Source organism: Orussus abietinus, unplaced genomic scaffold (genome assembly GCF_000612105.2).
Source record: "Orussus abietinus isolate OABI.00-Male unplaced genomic scaffold, Oabi_2.0 scaffold1, whole genome shotgun sequence".
In the NCBI taxonomy this organism is placed as follows: domain Eukaryota; kingdom Metazoa; phylum Arthropoda; class Insecta; order Hymenoptera; family Orussidae; genus Orussus; species Orussus abietinus.
In genome coordinates, this window is record NW_019396017.1 from 2,027,030 (window position 1) to 2,045,687 (window position 18,658).

General features: G+C 34.9%; 5 protein-coding genes across 12 annotated transcripts; 3 read left to right on the forward strand and 2 right to left on the reverse strand.

Moving 5' to 3' along the window:
• Positions 1–2,004: 2,004 nt before the first annotated feature.
• LOC105697907 (microsomal glutathione S-transferase 1) lies at positions 2,005–3,666 on the reverse strand. Of its 2 annotated transcripts, XM_012421640.2 has the most exons (3): positions 3,518–3,666; positions 3,224–3,441; positions 2,005–2,915 (listed from the first exon to the last, which is right to left on the reverse strand). In XM_012421640.2, exons 2-3 carry the CDS (start codon positions 3,332–3,334, stop codon positions 2,592–2,594), a joined length of 435 nt encoding a protein of 144 aa, XP_012277063.1. In that variant the 5' UTR covers positions 3,335–3,441; positions 3,518–3,666; the 3' UTR covers positions 2,005–2,591. The 2 variants fall into 2 exon arrangements, with proteins under 2 accessions (XP_012277063.1, XP_023290499.1); XM_023434731.1 differs by lacking the exon at positions 3,518–3,666 and having other exon boundaries at positions 3,224–3,510.
• Positions 3,667–3,979: 313 nt separating this feature from the next.
• Positions 3,980–7,392, forward strand: LOC105698131 (TFIIH basal transcription factor complex helicase XPD subunit). Of its 2 annotated transcripts, none has more exons than XM_012422112.2 (13): positions 3,980–4,146; positions 4,250–4,349; positions 4,421–4,675; positions 4,755–4,988; positions 5,059–5,182; positions 5,265–5,361; positions 5,431–5,564; positions 5,645–6,174; positions 6,241–6,416; positions 6,492–6,771; positions 6,847–6,957; positions 7,061–7,159; positions 7,230–7,392. In XM_012422112.2, the coding sequence occupies exons 1-13, from the start codon at positions 4,142–4,144 to the stop codon at positions 7,362–7,364; spliced, it is 2,280 nt and encodes a 759-aa protein (XP_012277535.1). In that variant the 5' UTR covers positions 3,980–4,141; the 3' UTR covers positions 7,365–7,392. The 2 variants fall into 2 exon arrangements, with proteins under 2 accessions (XP_012277535.1, XP_012277537.1); XM_012422114.2 differs by having other exon boundaries at positions 5,645–5,787.
• Positions 6,727–10,119, reverse strand: LOC105698132 (tubulin-specific chaperone E). Of its 3 annotated transcripts, none has more exons than XM_012422115.2 (9): positions 9,925–10,119; positions 9,523–9,702; positions 9,058–9,447; positions 8,693–8,974; positions 8,503–8,632; positions 8,136–8,424; positions 7,849–8,066; positions 7,668–7,748; positions 6,727–6,807 (listed from the first exon to the last, which is right to left on the reverse strand). In XM_012422115.2, exons 2-9 carry the CDS (start codon positions 9,699–9,701, stop codon positions 6,784–6,786), a joined length of 1,593 nt encoding a protein of 530 aa, XP_012277538.1. In that variant the 5' UTR covers position 9,702; positions 9,925–10,119; the 3' UTR covers positions 6,727–6,783. The 3 variants fall into 3 exon arrangements, with proteins under 3 accessions (XP_012277538.1, XP_012277539.1, XP_012277540.1); XM_012422116.1 differs by lacking the exon at positions 9,925–10,119 and adding an exon at positions 9,820–9,896; XM_012422117.2 differs by lacking the exon at positions 6,727–6,807 and having other exon boundaries at positions 7,490–7,748; positions 9,925–10,118.
• A 354-nt stretch (positions 10,120–10,473) lies between these two features.
• On the forward strand, positions 10,474–13,755 carry LOC105698133 (alkaline ceramidase). Of its 4 annotated transcripts, none has more exons than XM_012422119.1 (5): positions 10,474–10,572; positions 11,298–11,381; positions 11,715–11,871; positions 12,000–12,237; positions 12,352–13,755. In XM_012422119.1, the coding sequence occupies exons 2-5, from the start codon at positions 11,361–11,363 to the stop codon at positions 12,671–12,673; spliced, it is 738 nt and encodes a 245-aa protein (XP_012277542.1). In that variant the 5' UTR covers positions 10,474–10,572; positions 11,298–11,360; the 3' UTR covers positions 12,674–13,755. The 4 variants fall into 4 exon arrangements, with proteins under 4 accessions (XP_012277542.1, XP_012277541.1, XP_012277544.1 ...); XM_012422121.2 differs by lacking the exon at positions 10,474–10,572 and adding an exon at positions 10,608–11,094; XM_012422118.2 differs by lacking the exon at positions 11,298–11,381 and having other exon boundaries at positions 10,480–10,572.
• A 472-nt stretch (positions 13,756–14,227) lies between these two features.
• On the forward strand, positions 14,228–18,634 carry LOC105698136 (collagen type IV alpha-3-binding protein). Its single transcript, XM_012422125.2, has 8 exons — positions 14,228–14,883; positions 15,251–15,370; positions 15,462–15,699; positions 15,813–16,093; positions 16,715–16,882; positions 17,044–17,475; positions 17,633–17,765; positions 17,878–18,634. The coding sequence occupies exons 1-8, from the start codon at positions 14,611–14,613 to the stop codon at positions 18,003–18,005; spliced, it is 1,773 nt and encodes a 590-aa protein (XP_012277548.1). The 5' UTR covers positions 14,228–14,610; the 3' UTR covers positions 18,006–18,634.
• Positions 18,635–18,658: the final 24 nt, after the last annotated feature.

An 18,658-nucleotide genomic window follows, 5' to 3' on the forward strand; every position in this document is an offset into this window, starting at 1 on the left:
AAATAATTTCGGAAAGGCTTGCCCTTATTTTTAAGGCCAAATTAATTGATTTTGCTAGATCGATTCAGAGAGCCTTGATCTTCGGGACAATTTAAACAGATTTCACCGGATCATTTGGGGGAGTCTCGTCCTAGGGCCTCCACGAGACCGAATGTATCTCACAGGTCAGAGGTCGACAAGTGTAATTTGGTCCTGATAAGCTCGTGACGCGGAAAATTGACACGATTATCGATAATTACGGGAGGGCCATGCTTGCATGGAGTTCGAGGACGAGGACGAGCCTACCTGTGACAGGTGCCACGATACGTGTACCCTCGTAAGGCCGATATTCGCTGCACCGATCGTAATTAGGTAAACCGCGGGATGCAACGTCACGGGTTCACCCTGGTCTTTGTACCTCAGGGTTAAATTCCATTCCCAACCCCTCCAGATTGAAATAGCTTGAGTCAATTACGTTATCGTTCAATTGTTCAAGGCGCGTGAGAAAGTCCTATCGAGAGGCTCACCGTCCGTTATCAGAACCGCGCGATCTCCTCGGCTTTTTATTTATGCCGACTTAAGCCGGAAGGTAATGGAACATGAAAGTCATTCCGGGAAGTGCCTCCTTCGATCTGTTTCAGTAAAGTAGAAGATCAAAGGTACCAAACAGCTGTAGACAGCTGTAAAGACCGGCCCGAGTGAAGCGTAAAGGTAAACGCCATTAGACAGAAAAACGAGGCCCATCCGGGCGCGCTCATTGAATGATTTAAAAAAAAAAATCTCCGATAATGTAAACTAACCACTCGAAATTCCCATAAACATTACAACCGACAACACGTTACACGTGAGCATCACCAGGATATATGCATCAACAACATTATCAAACATATCAAGAATAGGAACTGACCTGCCTTGATCGAGGATCCCTTCGACCTTTCAAAAACTATCGACGACTCCAATCCCACTTCCCACGAGTTCACATTATTTAACAAGTTATCGCGACATTTCTATTTTCCACATTTTCAAATTTCAATTGGAAACGTCTCGTTGCTCGTAACGTTACACGTAATTATCATTTTATCATCGGCTTGATGGGATAGCATGCAATTGATCTAATCGGGGGGAAAGAGGTCTCTCATGATTGCGTATTTCACATTTCTGGGTTCGCGATTTTATGGGGAGTCTCGAATTTCAATCGGACACGTCCTGTAACGCGATACTTGGCTATCGTTATCGGTTCAATTCGATCGCAATTGACCTAATCGGGGGAAAGAAGTGCCGCGAATCGATAGGCCTTTGCATAGGCTTTGCTACCACCGATGGTTGGGGTAGGTCATGGTCGAGCTTTGACATTTCCCTTGGGCCGCGATGACCGCGTCAACCACGAGGTCCCCGCGCGGTTCTCATGGGGTGGTCACCCGAAACTAACGAGACCGACACCCCGGAGCTCTTCGTCACACTGACGGCATTTGCCCGACATAAACGTCGACGTTCCCGCGCCCGACGGCGTCCGACGTCGTCGTGGAAACTGCGAAAAACAGTGTATGCGCCGTCGCGACGCATCCCGGGGTCCCCCGAGCTAGGGAATGTATATGGGAACTTTGAATTTAAGGAATCTCTACTTTAACAACGAACATACTACTTTACCTGTCTGTGACTTAAAGTTAAAAAGAAATAAATTATGATTAAGGGTACGTTCTGATATAAAATTAAAAAAAATCGATCCCTTTCCATGTTTCCATAATGCGTTTCAGCAATGCACTGTGAAGATCTTAGGATATTTAGAAGGAATTTTAATATGTATATATTTGAAAAAATGTAAATATAGTCTATAAATAAATTTATGACAGGAAACCGTTTTTTTCTTAATCAAATTCCCTCACTCTATCGAAGTTGACCCATAAACAGAATGTTTGCATTAATCGTTGGCACGAAAGGATGGGTGATAGTATTGTTCGTAGGGACTCGCGGTGATGAAAGTTCAAGTGATAAGAAGGTGGAAGGCTGATATCTTTACCAAACTAATTCTCGGAAGAACAGGCAAGTTTAATTGAACATCGAGTACAGATATTTGCTTTGGCATTAAACATTCTTTTACAATGTCACCGAAATCATTATCTAAATGTACGTTTAGATTAGTTTTTACTTCATCTTGAAAACTATACAGATCCTCAGGACGTGTCATTAGTTGAAAACATCAAATTCTCAATATTAAGCCATATTAGACTTTGCTTATTCACTTAAAAGTGTGTATAAATATACAAAATATATTGTACCCCAAGGGGTACATCCTAAAAAACTGTGGAAAATTTCAGTAACATCTTTTCAGAGTATACTAAATGTACTCATATGTTTACAGGATCGAAAAGTTATATGTATGTATGTACAGCTGGGTTAGATCTTGTATATTAACAAGACTGCGGTCCGTGCATATAGGAAAATGGGAAATACAAAAATTGCAAAGATATCTATTGCATCGAAGTAAATAATCTTATTAAAATGCACTAAACAGAATGATGAAATTTTCATCGAGTATTCATATTTCGATAAGTTGGAAGTGTACAAGCTATTACGCTTCTTTAACTGCACGTTGAAATTAATTATTCTGAATCTTAATAATAGTATAGCATCGTGGAAACTGCCTCATAACCGGTAATGAAAAAGCCAATGAAAAAGGCTAACGCACGGTGTGGCTGCTTCGGAATAATTGCATACACAATGGTATGAATGATTCTAGATGCGGCGAAACTTCTAATTAATACTCTGGCTAGCCAAGGAGATGGTCCTGTCCCCAACCAAATATAAGTAATCGCGAACCAAGGAAGGATATTCTCCAAGTCATTCAAGTGGGCTCTGCGGATGCGTTCTATGTCCGGATCATTGAATCCTACTTTTGAATTTGGTAAGCCCGCTGCGTCTTCTGGATTTGCAAATGTCTGCAACAAACATGAAAATTTCCTTTCAGAATATTCACACAGGTTTATAACAAAAAAGAAGAACCAAACTAAGAGATTCATATTGTTACAAAAAAACGGAGTAACTTATTTTAGTAATATTTAAGATTTCTTTTCATCATTTAATAAGTTCCTAGTAGCCTCAATTAAAAGTATAATTATTTTAATACACATTTAAAAAAAAGGGTAAATAAAATATACAATAGTATGACTTAAATATAAGATAACATTCGTTAATTTTAAAATCTTACACAACTTGTAATTAATTAACAAGGCATCGGATGTCTTACCTTTTTGCTAAAACGCTGTCGAGCAGTCAGTACTGTCATAGATAACAATTTCAAAACTAATACACCACTCCAAAAGTAGAAAACATTAAGACTCTCTTGTTGGAATGCCATTTTACGGTGTTTAAAGAAAAAATTTTAACTGCAATTAATTTCGTCGATCGCCGGGTATCCACTAATATACCTTCTACGGCTTTCCTTGACTCTTGACACCAGCTTATCTAAAATGGATAAACTTTAGCCAGTCATTTCAAATTCAACTGAACATGTTCATAAACCACACTGAACCATACATACGAGCAAAGATGACTAGCAAGATGTTTCATATCGTAATCGCGAATGATACGACAATTTGTAAGGTTCCAATCACGATCGTGCCTGCGTTCTGCGCGCCATCTGACAGAAAGTTGGTGTAACATTTTTAAAGGAGAATTTTTCATATCGGTAAAGATAATTATACCGCAAGTTTATTACAAATGACTTAAAAATGTTTAATTTATATTGAATATTTCTCCATTTTGGTCTAAAAAGTTGGGCTTTAGACTGTGATCCGACGGAACATGTAGGGTGTCACACAACGTGGCGCGTAAACACGTTAAGGATGGTAAACCAATCAGAATTGCGTTTACCAGTGCGTCATTTTTTCCACAAATCTCATTAGTTCATTATCTTTAACACACTGACGCACCGCGTTCTATGTGACACTGACGCACTGAGTGAGACTTGCAATGCATGATGGATACACTTTCTGGAAAGTGTGTTTGTGCTGCGTCGTGATTTCTACGAAGTAAAACATGGATGGCAAGCAGTCCGTGACTTTATAGTCAAACAATTCATGCCTGCCGGTTCTGTTTGAACGTCGGAAACGTAGAAAAATAATATTAATATAATAGTTGTCCTGATGGACGATGCGTAATTGCAATGAAGTAAATTATAAGTTATAGATTTAATTATATTACGTCTATTGAATCGTACTTTACTCGTTTAGTTATGCAGAATTTATTGTAAAGTGCATTGTTTTCTTTTCAGGATTAGCGTGGAAGGATTGATTGTGTATTTTCCGTATGATTACATTTATCCAGAACAATATGCATACATGTTGGAGCTCAAGCGAGGCCTGGATGCAAAAGTATTCTTTCTTTTTTTTTTTAGTACAATCGCAATAATGTTTACATCTTTGTTAAATTTTGAATTTTTTAGGGCCATTGTCTTTTGGAGATGCCATCGGGTACTGGAAAAACGATTACTCTGTTATCGTTAATCGTTGCATATATGTTGGAGTACCCATTGCAGATAACTAAATTAATTTATTGTTCACGCACGGTGCCAGAAATCGAGAAGGTTATCGAGGAGTTAAAGAAACTTATGGATTATTATGAAAAAGAAACGGAAAGCCCATTGAAGATGGTTGGATTAGTACTGAGTTCTCGGAAAAATATGTGTATTCATCCAGAGGTAAGATATCACTATGCGGGTCAAATGAGAAGCATGTAAATAAAATATTTAAGATATTATACACTTAAAATATTTATAGGTTAGCAGAGAAAGGGATGGCAAAATAGTCGATGGTCGTTGCCATTCATTAACAGCATCCTACGTTCGCGATAGACATAATTATGATGAAAGTACACCAATATGTAATTTTTACGAAGGCTTCGATATGGAAGGGCGTGAGCAAATGATGCCCCCTGGGATATACTCCATTGATGACATAAAAGAATATGGAAAAGACCGAAATTGGTGTCCATACTTCTTAGCTAGGTTTACAGTGAGTAATTTCTCTTCATTCGAAAAACTTGCTTTAATATGATTACAAATGTCATTGCTTGATTTTACAGATTCTTCATGCACAGATTGTAGTCTACAGTTACCACTATTTACTCGATCCAAAAATTGCTGATACCGTGTCAAAAGAACTAAGTAAAAGCTCAGTTGTTATTTTTGACGAAGCCCATAACATTGGTATACATTTTGATTTTCAACTTATACCGTTTTGCATTTGTAAAATATACATTTCATACTATATGAAAGACTTTTTTTTCAGATAATGTTTGTATCGATTCAATGAGTGTAAAAATAAATAGGAGAACTATGGAGAAGAGCTGTGCAAACATACAGCTTCTTGAGAAGACAGTAGCAGAGTAAGCGATTTATTCTAAAATTAACCTTAATTATTAATCAACTCGTTTTGCATTAAATGATATTTGCAGAATGAGAGATGATGATGTAAATAAACTGAAAGAAGAATATAATAGATTAGTCGAAGGACTCAGAGATGCCCAAGTTGCAAGAGAAACGGATGTGATTTTATCCAATCCTATATTACCTGATGAAGTTCTTGAGGGTAATTAGATTTTGTAAGGGCGATACATTATTACTGTTATGGCATGCATATTATTAAAAGGTAATATACTTATTTTGCAGAGGTAGTTCCTGGAAATATTAGAAATGCAGAACATTTTGTCGGTTTCTTGAAACGATTTGTAGAATACTTGAAAACGCGTTTGCGTGTCCAACATGTCATACAAGAGTCTCCTGCAGCATTTTTGCGTGACGTTCAAGCAAAAGTTTGTATTGAACGGAAACCTTTGCGTTTCTGTGCCGAAAGATTAGCATCGCTTTTACGTACCATGGAAATTACAGACTTAACAGATTTTTCTCCCTTAATACTTATCACTCACCTTGCTACCTTAGTTTCCACTTATACCAAAGGATTTACGATAATTGTTGAGCCATTTGACGATAAAACGCCAACTGTTCTGAATCCTGTGTTACACTTTAGTTGTTTGGATTGCTCGATAGCTATGAAGCCCATTTTTGACAGATTTCAATCGGTGATCATAACGTCAGGAACTCTGTCACCATTAGATATGTATCCAAAAATATTAGATTTCCATCCAGTTATTATGTCCTCTTTCACCATGACATTAGCAAGGCCTTGTCTACTTCCAATGGTTAGTCATATACTTAAAAATATTTTATTATTAACAAGCTTTTGTAATGAATATTCCAATTTATAGATTGTTGCTAAAGGAAATGATCAGGTGGCTATCTCATCAAAGTACGAAACAAGAGAAGATGTAGCTGTCATTAGAAATTACGGTCAACTTTTAGTCGAATTCGCTGCCATTGTACCCGATGGTATGGTCTGCTTTTTTACATCATATTTATACATGGAATCCGTTGTTGCTGCTTGGTATGTATTGATGTCATTTACAATTCAAAGTTTTAATTTGTAATCGTATAAATCCAAATTATTCAATAATTTCAGGTATGATCAAGGAGTGGTCGATCAACTGCAAAGACATAAGTTATTATTTATTGAAACGCAAGATTCTGCAGAAACCAGTTTAGCATTAATCAATTATATCAAAGCTTGTGAAAATGGAAGAGGCGCTGTTCTCCTGTCAGTCGCAAGAGGAAAAGTTTCCGAAGGTGTTGATTTCGATCATCATTTAGGAAGAGCAGTTCTTATGTTTGGAATACCTTACGTATACACTCAGTCTCGCATCTTAAAGGCAAGATTGGAATATTTGCGAGATCAATTTCAAGTACGTAAAAGGTTATGTAGATCTTTGGAAATTGCTCTGTAAATAAAATATTTTTATATCGATATCTTTTTACAGATAAGAGAAAATGATTTTTTGACATTTGATGCAATGAGACATGCCGCACAATGTGTAGGTAGGGCTATCAGGGGTAAAACTGATTACGGTATCATGGTTTTTGCGGACAAGGTATTGTATAAACAGTATTTAATATAGTTTTACTTATAATTCTATCATAATGTTAAAGCAGTCAAATGCTAAAATTTTAATTTTAATTCATATTTTATTACAGAGGTTCTCAAGGTCTGACAAACGAAGTAAGTTACCAAAATGGATTCAAGAACATTTGTCTGACAATTTATGCAATTTATCGACCGAAGAAGCAGTGCAGGTAATGAATCTGAATAAAATAAAGCAGTTAATCTACAAATACATTAACACGATTTTTAATATTCTTGCAGATAAGTAAAAGATGGTTACGTCAAATGGCACAGCCTTTTACGCGTGAAAATCAACTAGGACTGTCATTATTAACGAGAGAACAGCTGGAAAAAGAAGAAGCGGGTAAAATAGAACGAGATGCTCAACAAAACTAAGATGCATGAAATCAAAGTTAGCGAAACCATATGCCTCAAAATATACACCTGTGTCTATTTTCATAAAGTGTATACTAATATTAATAAATTTTTTATGTAAATGTTCTGATATTCATTGAAGAATCTGCATCTCACAAATCCACTTTATTATCTCATATATATTAGTTGGTTTATCTGCAATAGAATTCAGAAAAAGCTAGTGTGCAATTAAAAAAGTTTAATAACAAAGTACGAGAACGAAGTTTCAACAGTGTAGAAAATACATTTATCTCTATAAATTATATTTAGTTATCACCACCGCACCATGATTTGGTCACCATCTTGTAATGAGTAATAACTTAATTTTTGCAGTGGCTTATCCAGAGGTATTTCACTCGGTGAGAGCTGAAAATAAACCTCACGTTATTACCGATGTTTTGAAGTAGCTATATGAGGATACAAGATAAAATGTTTGTTCATTTATCTAATCAGAGTTTGCACTTACATTGCGTTGCACAAAAGTTAAAATCGGTATTTTACCGCCTGTTTTAAAAAGGCGTTGTACAAGACCACAAACTTTTTGTAGTTCCATATCTTTGAGGAGTTTCCTTTTTATACCCTTAGATTGCGTTGGGTCATCCGGGCATACAAACTCAACAAATATTACGTTTGACACCAATCCTGAATTAGTTTTAATTACCGGGATATCAGGAGATCCGTATTCTGTGACATGAAAATATAGGAACAAACGTAGTACATATGTAACTTCTAAGTGTCAATATGTGAACCTACTTTCGACTAGTGCTGGATATCGAGGATGATTTTTTATAAATTCTTGTCTTGCTTCAGGATTACTTTCACACTGTATCCATTGTGGACCAAATAATTTTAAATAATCATATTCTGCACCTCTCCTTTCTTCGCAACTAACTTCTGTGCCATTGAGTGATTTCAGATTTGATATTTTAGCTATTATTATTTGCCGTCCTGTTTCTATACTTTCATTTTTTAAAATAGGATTTTCCCTAAATTTCAGGTCTTTAAGACTCACCAACTTTTCTAACTCACTAATTGATTGCCACTGTGAATAAGAATTCTCACTGTAAGATATTATAAGCTACGCAGTATTAAAAACTACAAAATGGAACGTATATATCACCTCAGATATATTGTTACCCGATATATGAAGTTGCTTTAATGCTGGAAATAGATTAGTCTTTTCCGTTGGATTATTAGTCGGAAAATGGATCTTGTTTATTTTGTTTGAATTTAAGTTCAGGTATTCCAAGCTGTAAATTTATATGCTATGTAAATGTCAGACTTTATTTTCATTCATGCGTGATATTTACCTTGGAAGGTGACCTAATTTTAAAATCTCATCCCAATTAGAAAGAAGATTCCCTTCCAACGTGAGCTCGGCTAATGTGGACATATTAGAATGTTCCTCTGGTGTCTCTAAATACTGAACAATGTTGAATGATACAGAGAGTTGTTTAATACAAGGAAACATGACTATACAATGCTGTATGTCAGACCAAGTATAATTCATTCTAGCCATAGTTAAGCTTTTCACTCTCGAGAAGGCCTCCTTTAATGTTTCCATATTTTCTTCAATGGGTAATTGATTTTCACTGCATCAATGATAAAATTAATATAAAATAGTCTATTAAATTAGATTTAAATGTAATTACAAAGCATGCCGACTTTAGTTTACCTGACATCTAGTTGAGTTAATCTGTGAAGTTGACAACATATGTCAGCCACAACTTGCCAGGAACTTATTAAATTTCTAGACAGATCAATTTCTTCTATATTAGGACACAATTCCTGTAATTCTCCTGGCTCTCCAGCATCACTTAGTGCTTGTTCACGTAACCAGACTATCTTTAATTGGTCGAATCTACTTTGCTTCTTGTTGACTTTAGCAAACCCGACCATTTCTAAGAAAGGAGCATTAATCTCCTTTTGTAAACAGTCTAAATTATCCTTATCGATGCCTACAAGTTCGTCATCTATTAAGCCATATCGCAATTTAATTGCTTCAGGACACGTTACTCCAAACCTCACTTTACCAGGTCTTACAAAGGAGCCTGATGTAGGGTGCCTTTAAAGGAATGAACTTTTCACACACCGCAAGGTTACTTGAAGCTAACTACAAAACTGATCAAAGAAAACTCACCTTGCCTTAAAATATTCTACATTTTCATATGTACCATTGTGTTTTCCACGGGTCACATCATCCCAATCAATACCAAACCATTGGCCTTTTGTATTACCAACCGGTCCAACATATTTTAATGTCCCTCGATAACCGTCACATTCCACACGACTGCCAATCTTAAATTTGTCCTCTACCATCCTATAAAAATAACAATCAAGAGAACAGATTTAAAACAGAATACATTCTATTCAATGAAACACAATTTTAATAAAATATAATTGCAGAAATTAAATCTTTGTGAACTGTTATCCTAACCTCAAAGTGACAACTGCTTAAAGATTACTCTTTAATAATATTCGATAATGTAGAACATAAGATCAAGTTCGTACAATAACTAGTATATCGGAAAAAGCTACTTACGCAGAAAGTAGAAGATGTAGCTAGTATATTTATATAAAAATTATTAGTCATAAAGCTGAATTTGACATCTCGGCTCAAAACTTCGAGGTCTTGGCTCCCTTAGATATTCCTATCGGGTACTGCCGGCTAAGGTCTGTTCGCCTTAATATTTTCGAAAATCAAGCATTGCTCTTTCCATGTATACAGAATCCCACTATAGACTGGACTCTACGTTTACCGATATATCGCGTCTTTCGTTGCCTCAGCTACCGCGAGGGCAGCACTGCGCAATAGTTATGAAGTAGGGGGCCTGGCTACTCTCATCTTCTCTCTGCTCCAAGCTGTCATGCTTAGAATCAAAACAAAGGTTCAATTCCAGTGAAGTGTGGAAGACTGATTCGATTACGAGTGGCTGTAAATACGGACTGGCATTCCTTTACTCTCTTCGCCCCTGAATTGCGTGCGTTGTCACACGTCTTGGCTGTTGCAATTGTAATAGCGTATAATATGTAGAAAGTGAAAGTGGAAATTCTTTTCGCTCCGACGTCAAACCAAATCACGGACGAACGCTTGAACATGTGGAAACCATTTGAACCAGGAAGTTCACCAGTCGATTGGTGCGAAGGAAATTATAATATTTCTCCCAGCATTGCAGAATTTACCAACACGGTGTGTACGATTAGCTATCACTTGGCAGGGGTTCTTTCTTTCTTGACATTTTAGTATGTTTATGTCATCAATGGAAAGTTTTTTTCCGGAATGAATGTGACTCATGCACAAAAGGTTCGAGAACAAAGGGAATAGTGTGCTCAACTTAAATAACCTGATCATGAATATGCAAGGAAGAATAATTCTCCAAAAATAAGGCAATGTTTTTGCCAAAACAACGACCTTTGGAGCAGTCTTTGTTTTATTTATTATTAATGGAGTAAATTTTGTATTATGGAAAATTGCTCAACTTGGTCTTTTTATGCACATTCTTTGTGCTAAGCACTAAAATTGTTTCTCCATTGCCGATTTTGTAACATTTGGCTTACCAGCTTCTTGTAAAAATTGTGTAATCTCAACTTCTTGCCCTTGGCTGAATCATAAGAATGCTACAACAATCTATAATTTACTCAATCGTTTGGAAAAAACCATGGAGATAACTTGAATTGAGGTCGGAAGAGTCATTGGTATTTCGTAATGATTGTATGTATCAACCCTGATTTAAATGCTAATGTTTTCTCATTCTGTGGAAACAATTATTTAATTTGTTACTTAATGTTTAATCTTGAGGGACATCATATTTACTTGTTTTTAATTCTTTTTCATGTATACTTTGTTGTCACAAATTTTTTCCTATCTCTACAAAGGATGAGAAGATCATTTAAGAAACTCCTTTTAAATTATAGAAACTGGGTAAATGGAATTAAACTGAGAGAAATTTTTTAAGTAAAATATAGTCACAACATTTCATGTACAATTTAAGAATAAAAGTGAGTATAATTTCTGAACAAGTTTTCGTTCCTTTGAAAACCGTTATTCATCTATATTTATATTATTTTTTACTCTCTCAAATGGCTTTAAGTATTTCGATTAATCATGATGTAAATTTGTTTACAATCAGTGGATGGTTAAAAATACTGATAAATGTATTACACTGATCTCTTCCACTTGACTAAAGTATTATCAATCTAATCAGTCCATTTTAAATCGGATAAGAAATTCGGTTATCAATAACGTTTGAGTACGCATGGCCTTCCTATTTTTTTATGGACATACAGAATTTAAAGATAAATCGCAACAACATTTTTTTCTTTATTATACAGCTCAGCAATGTCGTCTTTCTCTTACTTCCACCAATTCTCATGCATCTTTTTAAAGATTATGGAAGATTTGTCAACCCTGGAATTCATGTTATTTGGTTCTTATTGATGATCGTAGGGATAAGTAGTGCCTATTTTCATGCAACTCTGTCGTTAATAGGTAAAGTATTATATGATTTTTAACAATTAAAGCATGGTATCAATAAAATCAATATGGATTTCAAGTTTTATGAATTATACCTATTAAATACCTCTTTATATTAAAGATAATTCTCATTTTTGCTGCAGGACAACTTTTGGACGAGTTGGCTATTTTGTGGGTATACATGGCAGGACTCTGTATGTTCTTCCCAAGAAGATATTTTCCAAAAGTTTTTCAGAATAACAGGAAATTGTTTTCCATGTTTATTACTTTTCCAACATTAATTGCTACTGGCTTAGCACTCGTTCATCCTGCAGTCAATGCATTTGCATTGATGAGTCTTGGCATTCCTGCGTTTGGATTTTTGATCATTGAACTGAAAAGGTAAGTGTCTTAATATATTACTTTATTATTGTGTTTGTAGTTTCTTCATATGAAGTACATCGATGAATAAACACTAGTGTGATGTTATTAATTTGTACATAATATTTCTTAAAGGACAAAATCAATCAGAGTATATCGACTGGGTTTACGATGTGGTGCTGTTTGGATCTTGGCTGTTATGTGTTGGTTAAATGATCGAATGTTTTGTGACATGTGGCTTAATTTTAACTTTCCTTATTTTCATGCTCTCTGGCACCTTCTCATCTTTATCGCTAGTTATACAGCTGCTGTGTTGTTTGCATACTTTTCTGTGAAAGAGGAGAAACCTCAGCAGACTCCAATTCTCAAATACTGGCCACGAGACGATTTTGAACTTGGTATACCTTATGTAACCATCAGGAGTTATATTAAATTTGATACTAACTCAAATATCTAACCTGCATTATTGGAATATATTAATAATCACAAAAATGATATATGTGCATTGTGCACATATTTGTTATATCGATAAGAGCACTGTGCTTTGCCATGACATGTAACCAAATGTCATTAAGATCTATTTGAAAATTGAAGTGCACATCCCATTTGGAACTTGTTTACTAGAGAACAGAATGAGCTCTTCAATCGTTCTAATAGGTCGAATATAGGCCTTATGGACATAAGCACAAAAATTACATTCGATGATATAAACTCGATACTACATTTTATACGAGTCAATAATTTACATGAAACACAGGGCATGATTGAATACATAATAAGAACAAAAAGTTCCAATAAATAACATTAGGAGTATGAGAAACTCCAATATATAAATTAGTGGTAAATATGTCACAGAAATATAGTGAGTAATTGTTAATTATTGTTTAAAACTGAAATTACACTTGTAGCTTAACATTTTTTATAACGACAAAGTATACTATTAAGTTTTGAATAGGCGATCAATTTGGTATGATCAAATAAGCATAAGAATGCTCAATTTAAATACAAGTGCAACACATATGAAATACAAATTGTAGATGAATTTGAGGATGAAAATGAGTACTTATATGAATAGATTCAGTGTTCGGAAACATTAGAAAATACAAAATACTCAAGTAGCAAAGCTGAATTTTATACAGATGTAATACTCTTGAAGAAATCCACCGAAGTATTATATAGAATTCAATGACTATATTCTGTACATGTATACCTTAAGATGAATCTATATTCTAAATAGCTGTTAGGCATATAAGTAATGATACAGTGATATACCTAATGTGATGAAGTTCCAAAGTATGTTACGTGTAGGTGTAATTTATGCAGGAAGAGATTCATATATAGACTGTATTACATTATATCATATAATTATTATCACACGATGTAGATTACTTTCTATGTACAGAAAGCCAAACAACAAAAAGATGCAGGTGCAGGCATTTTGTAGACTGGAACAGAAAATTTATTGTATGTACTCCTTATACCACTTTATAAGATTTTTTTTCTAGTAATTTACACTCCAAAATATATCCTTACCAATTTTTCGATGTTATTTATTTCTACCTGTACTTTGTATAACAATTAATTTGTTAACATTAAATGAAGTAATTATATTCCTGCCGTTATTTGATACACAATGGAAATTGTTTTATTAAAAAATTAAACCGAATATTTTGCACATTCTATATCTAGCTGAGCGGTGAAATTTAGTGAAATATTTCTTCTACTAATGATAAACTGAGCAAAAATGATACTATTACGCAAGAATTTCAAGAACGATATATAATATTCATCGGAGTTATAAGTCGAAATCGATATCGATGGGTATGTCGGACAGGGTAAATTGACTTTAATTAGGAGTACGTCTATGCTAAATGTGGAACAGTTTCGATGTACGTCCGTTAGGTAACAGCGGTCCGTGATGGTAGCGAGATAAAAGCGACCTCGCCCGTGTCCATATTTATATACTCAAAGTTTGGTTAAACTTTAATACAGTACGGATCATTTTTTTTATCCCCAGATCTGTTTCGAATTTAGCAAGTCATTAATACATTGCGCGGGTGAATTATGTCTTCGTGTTGAAAATACGGAATAAATAAACTCTAGATTCTTAGTAAAGTTTTACGTGGTTTCACGGGAGATCTGGAGCGTCGTTGATGCAATTCTTGAATTACTCAGGGCAGTTTATTCGATTAGTGACTCACTTTAGCGCGGTTTGCAGAACGGTCGGCTGGACGTCACCTACTCATGGATTGAGGTTATATTGTTATTATTTATCTGTCAGGAGTAAAGTAGCGACCTCCTGTGCATAAGCGGTATAGGATAAAGAGCGGATTGGTATGTTGAGTTAAGTTTGCTCGTCGGGTCGAAAAGATTACCAAGATTGAGGTTTCGAGAATGGCCGAGGAGTCGGACACCCTGCGACGTTATAGCGAAGAAGTCGAGCTCGCCGAGGCCGAGGTCGAAGGTGACGACGTAGATGAGGAAGAATCCGATGGAGTCATAGTGCCGGAACTCCAGGGAGTTCTGTCCAAGTGGACCAATTATATTCATGGATGGCAATCTCGCTTCATTGTTTTGAAGGATGGAACTTTGTCGTATTATAAATCTGAACAAGACAGTGGATTTGGATGCCGAGGCTCCATAAGTCTCTACAAAGCGGATATCAAGGTTTGCTCGATACTTTAAAACTTGTACTACGGATTTGCAAACCTATTGTAATAGAAATCATTTTAATCCTGTTTCGTTCAATGCAGACATTGACGCGAAAGTAGGTTTTATGTTTTTAATGTTTTTGTAGCCACATAAACTCGGTATTTAACCAGCATATGGAACCGCTGTTTACTAAGGGCTGTTTTGGTTTTTGCACTATTTCATAATATTCATTTTTATGTTTGTGTTGTTTATTCTCGAAGGTTTAATTATTTACGGAATTGAATTATTGTATTCTAATGTAGATGCTATAATTTTGGTAATAAGAGGATGAAAATATTGCACCTATCGTATTGTCTAGTATATGTTAAATATATTTTTATAGGCTCATGAATTTGATGAATGTAGATTCGATGTGTCCGTGAACGACTGTTTAGTTTGGTACTTACGCGCAAGTAATCCAGAAGATAAGCAACGCTGGGTTGATGTACTAAAGTCATATAAGGTAATATATTGGGAATGGTTTATGGATATAATTGTTTGTTTAACTCATTGATCGTCAGAAATAAATGACAAATAATTATAATTATCTGTAGGCTGAATCTGGATATGGGAGTGAAAATAGTTTGAAACGTCATGGTAGTGCCATCTCTCTTGTATCGAATACACAATCGACTGCAAGTGCTGGTAGTTTCAGTAAAAGAGGATTTCGTGGACTGAAAGAAAAACTGGCTGAAATAGAAACGTTTAAAGATATCTTGGTGCAACAAGTTGACACGTTACAAAAATATTTTGACAGTTGTGCAGAGAATGCTAAAAACATGCCTGTTAAAGGTACATTTTCCTAGCTTAATTAATTATTGGTATAATTTTATTTATGTGGAAATTATATCAATTTGGTTGATGTAGTATGAAACGAAACATTTGAAAATAATGTTTTGTTTCAGCACACAAAACTCAAAGCACTTTTGATCCTGCGGATAAAGCTGTAGATTTTAAAGGTGAAGCGATTACTTTCAAAGCTACAAGTGAAGGTGTTATAGCTACACTGCAACATTGTTTAGAATTAATGTCTCAGCGAGAAGATGCATGGCGTCGTAGGTGGGAGAAAGAAGTTGAACGAAGACGGAAGTTGCAGGAATTGTACAGAGTTTTGAAAGAACAAGCGATTCATCAAACTGATTCTCCAAGACCTAGAGTCCTTATTCACGGTGGCCCGGATTATGAGGTAAGTTATATATTTATTTATTGTTACATTATTAGAAGCTTAAGAATTAAAACTTACTAAAGTAATCGGTGTATCATTATGCTTATTAATTTGTACAATGCGTAGGGCATGGAATGAGACCAAATTTCCCCTATTCAATAGAAAAGTGAAGACCTATATCTTATAATTCATTTGTTAATTACTATATGTTGCTAAGCTTCTGTATTGATTACATTTTATAATACAGTATTTATATATTTATTATTTTTATGGTCCACTACTTGTAAAGTTCAGGTTCGGTCTGCAAATGCTAAAAAAATAATAGCAGAAATAACGCTTCCCGATTTTGTCAGAAGAAGAAAAATCCTTCATTTTTATATTATTTTGACAAATATAGGTTAAGCCTACTTTTGTTTTTTGTGTTTCAATACCCTGTCTCTACATGATTGGAAATTCAATAAAAGTCCAAATGAAAATTCAAATACAGGTATAATTGAGTTACTATATTTAACAGTACCACGTAAATAATATCAAAAGAATTGATTATTCGGATTTTGCTCTTTGAAATGATAGCAATGCAATGACTTGTTTAATTCAGTCAACTATAGAACATTAAGTACTAAAGACGAAATTGATTTTTAGGAAGGTCCACATAGTGCTCTTTGTGACGAAGAGTTCTACGATGCAGTGGAAACTGGGTTGGATAGAATTGATGAGGAGAATCAGCTGAGAGACCGATTAAAACAGAAGTCGGTTTCAATTCCATTAAGCCCAGCTACTCCTGCAGTGAATCACAGACTTTGGCCTGAAGTAAATATTGTATTTCATTGTCGATCAAAACATGAAAATGTCATTCCTTTTTTTTTTCGGAGTACTTAAAATTAATTATTTGTAAGTTATAGTGTTATTGTACTTTTAGAGATAATCTTCCAGTGCACTTTGATGTATGAAATTTTAATAATCTGTTATAGATAGAAAAAATTTCGACGGAACAGTTGCATTATGCTCGATTAGGAGTAGGTGGAACAGGTGGCTGGCAATTGTTTGCAGAGGATGGTGATATGCGAATGTATAGACGTGAAGAAGAGGCTGATGGGCTGGTTGTGGATCCGTTGAAAGCTTGTCACGTTGTAAAAGGCGTTACCGGATATGAAGTTTGTAAGATTTTCTTTAGTCCCGAATACAGGAGCGAATGGGAAGCGACTCTGGAGGATATGACAGTCGTAGAGAATATTTCAAAGGACACATTGGTCTTTCTGCAAACCCACAAAAGAATCTGGCCAGCAAGTCAACGGGATGCATTATTCTGGTCACATATACGCAGAGTAGCCGATGATCAAGATCCTGATGCACTTGATCTATGGATTGTTTGCAATCACAGCACTGAACATCCGGATTATCCTGTAAGTATAAGTAAAATGTTTATCGATTGTGATTATTATTAATTTCTTTGTTAATGTAATACATTTTTTTAAGAATTTGTATAAACATATTACCCATATTGAAGATTATATAGATGTAGTACTGGTTTAACTCATAAAAAATATTTATTGGTTTCAGCCGAACACAGGGAAATGCGTGAGGGTCTACTTGACCGTCTGTCTTGTCTGCCAAACGTTCATTGATCCACCCAAAGAAGGTGAAGAAATTAAAAGGAGCGACATCACGTGTAAAATCACGTACTGCTCCGTAGGTTCGTATATTTGAGCGACGTAGCAGTGGCATTATTTTTTCTATAACTGTTACAGAGCATTTATTTTAAGATTACAATTTAATCATAATATTTTCTGGTAAATTAATTTCAGTGAACCCTGGTGGCTGGGCACCGGCATCAGTGTTACGTGCACTTTATAAGCGGGAATATCCGAAATTTCTTAAACGCTTCACGAACTTCTGTATCGATCAATGCAAAGATAAACCCATCAAATTCTAAGATTTATCGTTTCACCTGAACTTTTTTACGGTTACCGGCGGTATACTAGGTTGCACGCGAGTCTAATAAAAGTTTTGTTACCTGAGGATAGGGAAATAGACGTTCAATAAAGCAAAACATTCTATAGAGAATTATTGAATCATATTTTAGCCTGTTTTCCAGGCTCTTTCCTTTTTGCATGTAAGACAGTCGTAAAACGACTGAAGGTATACAAAAAACACGAATTGGTATACGTGAATATATGAAAGATTAGACGTGTAACTTCTGAACTGATTTTAAACAAAAGACTCACGAAACACTGCAAATAAAATGACAGAATTTCATACTATGACTTATAATATATTAATTGTGGTTCTCGTTTATAAATTCGTCTTTTTAACATACAGAATGAAATATTAATTCATTGTAATTTAAATGCCATAATGTTACAAAGAATTATTCTACCGGTGTCACGTACAAATTTTATTACATAAACATGATTATTTACTGTTATACTATGTCAGATATATGAGAAAAGGTATCATATCCGTACACATTATTTTGTTATTTTTATTTATAATTAAACATGTATGTCGTGGTAAGACAAAATCTGAAATATGGATAGTAAATAAAGACTGTTAAAGGTTTAAGTACAATTGTTATTACTTTCAGTT

Bases quoted from the DNA above. Each gene is read 5' to 3' on its own strand.
- LOC105698133 (XM_012422118.2), top strand. From the start codon at position 10,480: ATGTGGAAACCATTTGAACCAGGAAGTTCACCAGTCGATTGGTGCGAA. The intron at 10,573-11,714 runs GTGTGTACGATT...TTTATTATACAG, and splicing joins TTGCAGAATTTACCAACACG to CTCAGCAATGTCGTCTTTCT. The intron at 11,872-11,999 runs GTAAAGTATTAT...TTTTTGCTGCAG, and splicing joins TGCAACTCTGTCGTTAATAG to GACAACTTTTGGACGAGTTG.
- LOC105698132 (XM_012422115.2), bottom strand. From the start codon at position 9,701: ATGGTAGAGGACAAATTTAAGATTGGCAGTCGTGTGGAATGTGACGGT. The intron at 8,633-8,692 runs GTAAATATCACG...ATAAATTTACAG, and splicing joins AAATTAGGTCACCTTCCAAG to CTTGGAATACCTGAACTTAA. The intron at 7,749-7,848 runs GTAAGTGCAAAC...GTTTATTTTCAG, and splicing joins TAACTTTTGTGCAACGCAAT to CTCTCACCGAGTGAAATACC.
- LOC105698131 (XM_012422112.2), top strand. The intron at 4,350-4,420 runs GTATTCTTTCTT...TGAATTTTTTAG, and splicing joins AGCGAGGCCTGGATGCAAAA to GGCCATTGTCTTTTGGAGAT. The intron at 5,183-5,264 runs GTATACATTTTG...CTTTTTTTTCAG, and splicing joins TGACGAAGCCCATAACATTG to ATAATGTTTGTATCGATTCA.
- LOC105698136 (XM_012422125.2), top strand. From the start codon at position 14,611: ATGGCCGAGGAGTCGGACACCCTGCGACGTTATAGCGAAGAAGTCGAG. The intron at 15,371-15,461 runs GTAATATATTGG...AATTATCTGTAG, and splicing joins ATGTACTAAAGTCATATAAG to GCTGAATCTGGATATGGGAG. The intron at 16,883-17,043 runs GTAAATATTGTA...AATCTGTTATAG, and splicing joins ATCACAGACTTTGGCCTGAA to ATAGAAAAAATTTCGACGGA.
- LOC105697907 (XM_012421640.2), bottom strand. From the start codon at position 3,334: ATGGCATTCCAACAAGAGAGTCTTAATGTTTTCTACTTTTGGAGTGGT. The intron at 2,916-3,223 runs GTAAGACATCCG...TGTTTGTTGCAG, and splicing joins GACAGCGTTTTAGCAAAAAG to ACATTTGCAAATCCAGAAGA.